The sequence below is a fragment of the Felis catus genome, chromosome E2, assembly GCF_018350175.1.
Source record: "Felis catus isolate Fca126 chromosome E2, F.catus_Fca126_mat1.0, whole genome shotgun sequence".
Classification (NCBI taxonomy): domain Eukaryota; kingdom Metazoa; phylum Chordata; class Mammalia; order Carnivora; family Felidae; genus Felis; species Felis catus.
This window is the reverse complement of record NC_058382.1, coordinates 10540346-10548805: the sequence shown is the minus strand read 5'-3', so window position 1 is coordinate 10548805 and position 8460 is coordinate 10540346. Positions and strand designations below refer to the sequence as shown.

At 51.6% G+C, this 8460-nt stretch overlaps 1 protein-coding gene across 1 annotated transcript; it reads left to right on the top strand.

The window, feature by feature from the left end:
* The first annotated feature begins 3709 nt into the window (after positions 1–3709).
* Positions 3710–6754, top strand: PNMA8A (PNMA family member 8A). The gene is made up of 2 exons (XM_006941089.5): positions 3710–3960; positions 4106–6754. The coding sequence occupies exon 2, from the start codon at positions 4194–4196 to the stop codon at positions 5646–5648; it is 1455 nt and encodes a 484-aa protein (XP_006941151.4). The 5' UTR covers positions 3710–3960; positions 4106–4193; the 3' UTR covers positions 5649–6754.
* Positions 6755–8460: the final 1706 nt, after the last annotated feature.

Here is an 8460-nt window from a genome sequence, read left to right as displayed (position 1 = left end):
CACCTCTTCCCTTTTTTTTTTTTTTAATTTCATTATGGAAAATTTAAAATATATACATCAGCAGAGAGAACAGTATAGTAGCCTCCAGCTGTAACAATGATCAACTCAGGGCCAATCTCATTTCTCTCTACCTCTTACCCTCTCTTTTTTTTTCTGGAGTATTTTGACAATAATCTTTTAAGAGAGAGATTATGGCTATTTATCTTTAAATCTATTTATTTTTAAACCTAGAACCATCGGGCATCTGGGCGGCTCAGTCGGTTGAGCGTCTGACTGCTCAGGTTATGATCTCCTGGTTCACGGGTTCAAGCCCCACATTGGGCTCTGTGCTGACAGCACGCTCTCTCTCTCTCTCTCTCTCTCCCTCGCTCTCTCGGCCCCGCCCCCACTCATGCCGTCTCTGTCTCCCTCAAAATAAATAAATAAACTTCAAAAATAAATAAGTGAATAAATAAAACCAAGGGCCCGGACACCAGATAAACACCCAAAGGTGAAACAGAGAGGAAGACGGTGGAAAGGTGACCCCAGACCGGAAGTGCAGAGATGGGTCGAAGGATTTGGGCTGCGGGGATGTGTTGTCATGGAAACCACAGCACCGGCTTCCGTCAAGAGCGCTTCAAAACTATTTTTAGATCTGCTGGTAATCAGGGCGGCTCCTTGCTTGGAGAGAAATCAGGTGGCTGACTCCACTTAATACACACGCACACAGACACACACGCTCACCCACCCACGTACACACACGCACACACACACACACACATATATATATACATGCACATGTATAATACACATCATTGTACATTTACAAATATATATGTATATATCCCTTTTGATATGTATAAACAAGCTTAAAATTCTTATCTCTTCAATATTTATCTTTTACTCTTTTGGAATGCCTAATTAACCCATAGCAATCTGCTTCTCTGATTGATTCCTGATGGATGCCGCCTAGGCATCTGTGCAGTAAAGGATTAACTTGGCAGGCCTGGGTTGTGCCAACCTGCACATCCCAAAAAACTGACCAGCTCTTGGGGCGCCTGGGTGGCTCAGTCGGTCACCTGTTGTCCAATTCTTGATTTCAGCTCAGGTCTTGATCTCACAGGTTCGTGGGGTCGAGCCCCGCATCGGACTCTGCACTGACAGAGCGGAGCCTGCTCGGGATTCTCTCTCCCTCCCCCTCTCTCTCTCTGCCCCTCCACCCACCAAAATAAATAAATAAACTAAAAACAAATCATAGTTGCGAGATTCGTCTATAATGTTGTGCGTAGTTGTAGATCAGTTTTCTAATCACTTAGTATTCTATGGTGTGACCATGTCACAATTATCTATTCCTCTGTTGTGGGCATTTGGGTAGCTTCTAGATTCTACCTATTAGGAAGAGTGTTGCACCCACTGGTTCAACCATCCCAGAACAAACTCCGGATCGCTGGAAAGAGCCTAAAAGAAGTTTGCTCAACACTGGGGAGGCCCCTGGAAACTCTTGCCGTTACAATAATAATAACAGCTCGCTCTGTGTTAGGACCAAATACACATTTTAACAAAATATCGAATGGCTATTTGGTCACAGGCAAAGATCGCCATTATAGAATAAACTTTAGGGAATATAAGAATAAATCTGAAATTGTATCAAAACTTTTAAATTTGTATCACAATTTTATTTTTTTAATTAAAAAATTTTAAATGTTTATTTATTTTTGAAGGAGAGAGAGAGACAGAGGGTGAGCAGGGGAGGGGCAGAGAGCGAGGGAGACACAGAATCTGAAGCAGGCTCCAGGCTCCGAGCTGTCAGCACAGAGCCCAACACAGGGCTCGAACTCAAGAGCAGTGAGGTCGTGACCTGAGCCGAAGTCAGATGCTTAACCAGCTGAGCCACCCAGGCGCCCCATGTTTTCTTTTATAGTAATGCTTTGTCAATTGTCATTGATTCTTGCCACATTCTACCTCTGCAGTATCTTCGAGTTATTGATTGCTGCCTAATAAGCAATCCTAAGACGTAGTGATGTCGAACAACTGTTTGCTTACACTCTTTGACTCTCTGGGTCAGGAATTCACACAGGCTACAGCAGTGATGGCTTGTTTCTGCTACATGGTGGCTGGGTCTCCACCAGGAAAATGTCAATGGTTGGGGAGTGAGTCAAACGTTTGGGAGCTGGAGTCACCTAGAAGTTTCCTTACTCCCATGTCTGGTGCCTGGGCTGGGATCAGTTGCAGGAGGGGCTAAGCTGGGAATTGTTGACTGGGACACACACATGTGGCTTCTCCAGCTGGCTTGAGCTTCCTCACAACATGGAAGCCGGAGGAAAGTTGACTTTCCTCCTTGGAGCTCAGCGATCCAAGAATGAGTGTCCCAATGAACAAGGAAAAAGTTGCATGGCCCTTTATAACATAGCCTGAGAAGTCACATGGTTTTCCTTCCATGATACTCTTGGTTCAATCTTTTCCCTTTGACCACACTCTTTATTAGTCAAAGATCTTACAAGCCAACTCAGATTCAGTAAGAAGGACAGAGATCACCACTTTTCCACAGGAACATCAAAGAATTATGGCCGTGTTTGAAAGCCGCTGCATGATGAAATACATTCATTCTTCAGTTGATTCAATAGAACTCCAACAGGTAAAGTGCATGAGCTTTTTAAACTCTAGTTATAGCTTGAGTGTTTATTGGAATGTGATATTCAGATTTAACAATGTGAATGACAGGTTTGTTTTTTGGTTTTTTTTTTTTTTTTTTTGGCATGAAACATCATGGGAACTGGGGCAATCACACACATACTGCTACATCAAGGTATCGATCCCACCCAAGTTCAGGGATGCTAGAGATGAGTGGAACACGCATTTTGGCTATTTGGTCTTGCAAAGGCCAGTTCCAAGATAGGATTCAAATAGCATTCAAGTTGAATACTCAGGCCCAAACTGTACTTCAGTGCATGCGTCACATATGATATCCCTTCCAGATCAGGGTGGTTTTTATTGCTACTCCTTTGGGGAGAAGAGGAAGGAGCTTGGAGAGCTTAATATGTCCGAGACTGCACAGCCAGTAAGCAGCATTCTAGATATGTCAGCGAGGGCCCGACCAGGAAACAGCCGCTCTAAGAGTCACTGAGGAGTGTTTCATCAACTAACAACAAAGGTGCTGCCCCTGGGCAGCAAGTTGAGGAAACCAGCAAGGCAAGTGAGGCACTATATCCAGGCCTGCAGCGCACGTGTGGGCAGAAGCCGGGAGTTTCTAGAAGTTTCTGGATATTTCTGGAACCTGGGAACTGTAGCCGAAAGGGCTGGCAGGAGCTGTGGTTTTGTTAGAGGACCTCATGGGGGGTTAAAGCTGCCCTTTCCTCTCGCCCTCTGATTTCTGGAGGCTCCCGGAGGGGGGGGGGATGGGGGGGTGAACCCAACAGGAAGGCGGAAGACAGGAGGGCTAGTTGGTTGCCATGCTAAAGTCAGGGCATTCCACCTCCATCCCCGAGGCCCCCGTTGAATCGAAAAGGATGGAAAGAGTGCGTCTGGAGGGAAAATCGGAGAATGCGCAGACCCCCGGGTCGGCGAGCTGACCGATCATCCGCTCTCCAGCCGGGCTCCCGGGGCCCCAGGGGCACGTCCCCAGCGCCCCTGCCAGCGGCGGCCGGTTGCCATGGCGACCGCGGGAGCCGCGCGGCCGGGCGGCGCGGGCGCAAGTGCGCAAGCGCGCGCTGCGACGCCGGCCTGGGCTCCGCGCAGCTGCAGGGCTCGAGGCGCCGCGTGACCCGTCCGGGGCCGGAGCGGACGCCGGCCCCTCGGCCCTTTTCGCCGGGAACAGCCGGCCTGGGTGGCCCGAGCTGGCGCCTGGCGAGCGGCTGCCTCCCCGGCGGCCTGTCCTCAGCCCGACCCGACCCGGGAGGCCGGGACGCGAGGCTGCAAGGATCCCTCCCGGGCGGCCGCCACCCGCGGGGCGGGGCGCGGTTTTCGGCCGGTCGCGGAACACGTGTGAGCACCCGGGGCCCGGTTTGGGGAGGAGGGACCTGGGAAGGCGCGAGGCCCGCCGGGAGGCCCGCCGCGCTGGGGGCAGCAGAGATCCCTGAGCCCGGCCGTCTTCCGGGGAATCTGACCTCCCTCTCCTGTCACTTTACAGGATCAGTATTTGGGGCCCGCTGCAGCCCTCGCCCACCTTGTAGACGGTTCGGTGCACGTGGGATTAGAGCCGCCAGGTGCCCGCCACCATGGCCATGAACCTTCTGGAGGACTGGTGCCGGGGTATGGAAGTGGACATCCACAGGTCCCTGTTGGTCACGGGCATCCCAGAGGACTGTGGTCAAGCAGAAATTGAGGAGACCTTGCATGGGGTCCTCTCCCCGCTGGGCCCGTACTTCGTGCTCAATAAGATTTTTCTGAGGGAAGAGAACGCCAAAGCTGCCCTGATTGAGGTGGGAGAGGGTGTGAGTCTCAGGGCCGTACCCCGGGAGTTCCCAGCAAGGGGGGGCGTCTGGAGAGTGGTTTGTAGAGACCCCACCCAGGATGCTGAGTTTTTAAAAAATCTGAATGGGTTCTTAGATGCCGAGGGGCGCACGTGGGAGGATGTGGTCCGCCTGCTCCAGCTCAGCCACCCCCCGCGGCCCCAGAATCAGCGCCCGGAGAACCGGGCAGAAGCCTTGGGGGTGCTCCTGGGGGCAGTGGTGCAAATCGTCTTCTACATGGATGCCGAGATCCGCAGCCGCGAGGAAGTGAGGGCGCAAGAGGTGACTGATGCCCAGGCCGTAGCAGCTTCAGCTTCGGCATCACGGAGGAAGGTCAAGAAGGAGCCAGGATGGGCCGCAGAAGTAGGGTCTGCTTTGAAGACGGAGAATCCCGACAGCTGGCATGACATGGAAGACGAAGGTGACCCCCCCAAACCTCTGGTTCGCAGAGCTGGAGCTAAAAGTCGCTCCAGGAGAAAGAAGCAGGAAAAAAACCCCAAGCAAGAGTCAGTGGCCTGGAAGAAACCCAAAGGCCACCATTCCAAGAGCTCAGCCGCCTCGGAGGATCCTGAGGCCAATGGCGCGGAAAATATGGAGGTCTCAGAAGCTATCAGGAGCAACAGAAAGCCCTGTGTGAAGCAGGAGGAGTCGGCTTTGAAGAAGCCTGCGGGCAGATGTGCCTGGAAGGCTCCCAGCAAGCCATCCCGTGATGCCCAGTCGGAAGCTGTGAGTCCTGGGGTTGCTTCCGAGTCAGACCAAGATGGCGGTCAGGAAGGCCCACCAAAGAAGAAGGCCGTGGGCTGGGCCTTGGCAAAGAGCCCTGCCCCCACGAGAAAGAAAAAGAAGGTAAGCTTGGGCCCTGTCTCTTACGTCCTTGTCGATTCGGAAGATGCCAAGAAAAAACCGATGATGGCAAAGAAAGGGCCAGCCGCAAGAGAGGCATCAGTTCAGAGGGCCCTCCGAGGCCCACGGCCCGCGGAGTTGCCAGCCTCGACCTCACAGGGCCCAGAGGCCGACCCAGAAGGCTCCCCTCGTGCCTCCAGTGGTGAGAACGACCACAGAAGCCATTTGGGGTGCGCCGACAAGTGGATGAGTGGGGAAGAGCCGGAGCGCCGGGTGGGGGCAGGTCAGGGGGTGCATGAGGAGGACCCCAGTGCAGTGGAAGAGGCAGATGAGGTTTTCGAGGGCGAGAGCCCCGACCTCCCTCCTAGGAGCCCCTGAAGGCCAGCATGGGGGACACCGGTGGGCAGGAGGTGGCCACGCAGTTCCGCCACCTCTCATTTGTCGGTGACTGTCGCTGTGGTAGTCTCCAGTCATTCTGCCACTCCGTCTGACCCAGCTCCCTTAATAAAAACCCAGTGGTTTGGAGTGATAATGATCAATGGGGTCGTCAAGGTAGATGGCTTTGAAGGTGGAGTTTTCTGGAGGCCTGGTTGGGGGATAGGAATGTTCAGGCACTGTAAAGGACCAAGGGAGTGAGAAGAAAAAAAGATTCCACAGGACACCCACTTCCCCTTTTGAGCTCTTCTAATCCACAGAACCCAGAAAGCTTTGATTTGGAGGACCACCCATAGCTGGTTAGTTGAAAGACGTCCAAGGAAGAAGCATCACATTGGGAACAAAAGTTTTTTCTTACTGAGTGAACTTTTGACTCTTAAAGGACCCCGTTTGTAAAGATGGGGCTCTCAGAGGGGAAGTATCCGTGAGCTCTTAGGTGAGAGAGATTAAGGGAGGGAGGTACATCGCTCTTTTCTCTGCCACGCCTGCCTTTGCCCCTCCCCTTGACTCACCTTCAGAGGTTAGAGGGCCACTAAGCAGATTGGGAAAATTCTAGAACATTTACCTTTACATACACAGGCGGGATCCCTGTTAACGTCCACCCGTGTTCTCCCTTTCTTCCTCATTCCCTGCTTCCTGGATGGCCAGCCAACCTCTGCATGCAGGGTCTGGCATATTCTCCCACCTTCTCTGTGTTTCCGTCATGGGTAAGTTAAGCTGAGATCGTCCAAGCGGACCTGCCTGCCTTGCTCCTGTTGGTTTTCAGCTTCCATCCTCCAGTTAACTGGCCAGAGGGTGAGAAGATCCCAAGAGTTAGTTTTGGGGGACTTAGGCCTTGACGTACTTGAGCTTTAGATTCTGTTAATAAAAGTGGTATTTGGATTCCTGTTTAGCGTCTGGCCGTCTCAGGACGCCCATGGGGAGAGGGGGTGATCGGTAGGGAAGGACTGAGGCACTTCGGGCTTCCCAGCCCCTAATTCCATCCAGCGCCACCAAACTCTGTGTCTTTGGGGCTAAAGACCCTCCTCACGTTGGAATCAGAGAGGGAAGAAATTCTTAAAAACTTGGCTGTTAATTTCTGTCATCCGAATAGACCAACATTCCTTGTCTCCCGTGTGTGTGTGTGTGTGTGTGTGTGTGTGTGTGTGTGTGTGTGTAGGGGGAGGGGGTGGGGTACCTGACACCATTGGTTTTCAAATAGTGTCCTGGGAGGCCCAAAGCATGCTCGAAGATGTAATCCAAACCTTTTTTTTCCCATGTATTTTATTTATTTATTTAATTTATTATTTTTTTGAAAGAGTGTGCGCCCATGCGGGGGAGGGGGAGGGACAGAGGCAGAGAGATTCTTAAGCAGGTTCCACGCCCGGCGCAGAGCCCTATCTCACAACCGTGAGATCATGACCTGAGCTGAAATCAAGTCATCAGATGCCCAACCAACTGAGCCATCCAGGCTCCCCCACGTGTTGGGAAAAGAAAGAAAAAAAAAAAGGTTCTTGCTTCGGCAGCACATATACTTAAAAAAAAAAAAAAAAAAGCTGGAACTTAAACAGTTGTAAGCCAAACCAGTCACATAGGAGACTATCAGAATATTACCTTGTGTTCATAAGTGAACTTGACTTTGTACAGATCTCCCATGAGTTGTTTCTCCCATCCGTTTGCGTATAATTGAACTTGTAAACGTGGCGGCCGAGAAAGGTCGGAGGTGGGAGAGATTCAGTCACGTGCATGCCCTGTGACGACGTAACCCTGCGGAAGAAGTTTCCCTTTGTAATTCACACGCTCCTGTTAACTTTAGTTGTGTGATAGCACATCCGTGTATTCGCCTAATATTGTCACGCGGTTTTAGCCCTTTCTGTGTTCAGGGGCCTCCCTTCTGTTTTTGTGATGGAGAACGTGAGCACTCGTTAGACGTTGTTAGTCATTCCGCTTTGAAAATACATTTCTTCGTAACAGTTAATTTCAAAATCCTGGAGGAGTCTAACTGAAGGTGCAGGGGGAAGAAAAGAAAAAAAAGAACCCGGCTTCTATCTGCGGCCCTTCCGCCGTGTGCCTCGAGGCTTTCCTTGGGTTTGTGCAGAACCGAACACAGGAGTGCACTTGCTCTCAAGCTGGGAAAGCCTGTGACTCTCCAGCACCCAGTTTCAAGGACAGGTCCATTAAGGGCTCCATTGTGTTAACAGATCGACACCATGATGGGTAAATGTAAACATGTATGGTACAAAATAAAGTTTAGCAAATTAAGTAGCTGTTGGCTCTCTTGTAGGCTATGTCCTGGCTTATTTGAGAACAGGGTTCCCCCACCCCCACCCCCATCACCAGTGAACTACACACAGCGGCCCAGCCTGGCACGAGTTGTCGTCAGTCCTGCGAGGGTTGTCAGTTTTCCATGACAGAAGATGCCACCGAGGTGTCCTTTCTGCGCTGTACCCTTCCACCGACGCGAAAGGATGTCCCGCAGATCTTGGGGGTTTCCAGAAGTTTCGAAAACAGGTAACTGGTGACATGAATTTGTGTGAACACGTTAGTGTGTTTTGAAAAGCGGCCGGAAGATGAAAACCCTTCCCTCCCCTCCCTTCAGACAGAGGCAGGTTTTCAGCTTAAAAATTCAGTTTTCTCCTGCCCAACGCCCTCCCCTGCCAGGGCTTCCTGAACCAGGGTGGCGGCTGCATCAGTCACCTGGGGTCTCTGTGAAAAGTACCATTCCTGGGCCCCACCTGCTGATCCGGGGTCGCTTGGAGGTGGCATTTGTGCTGGG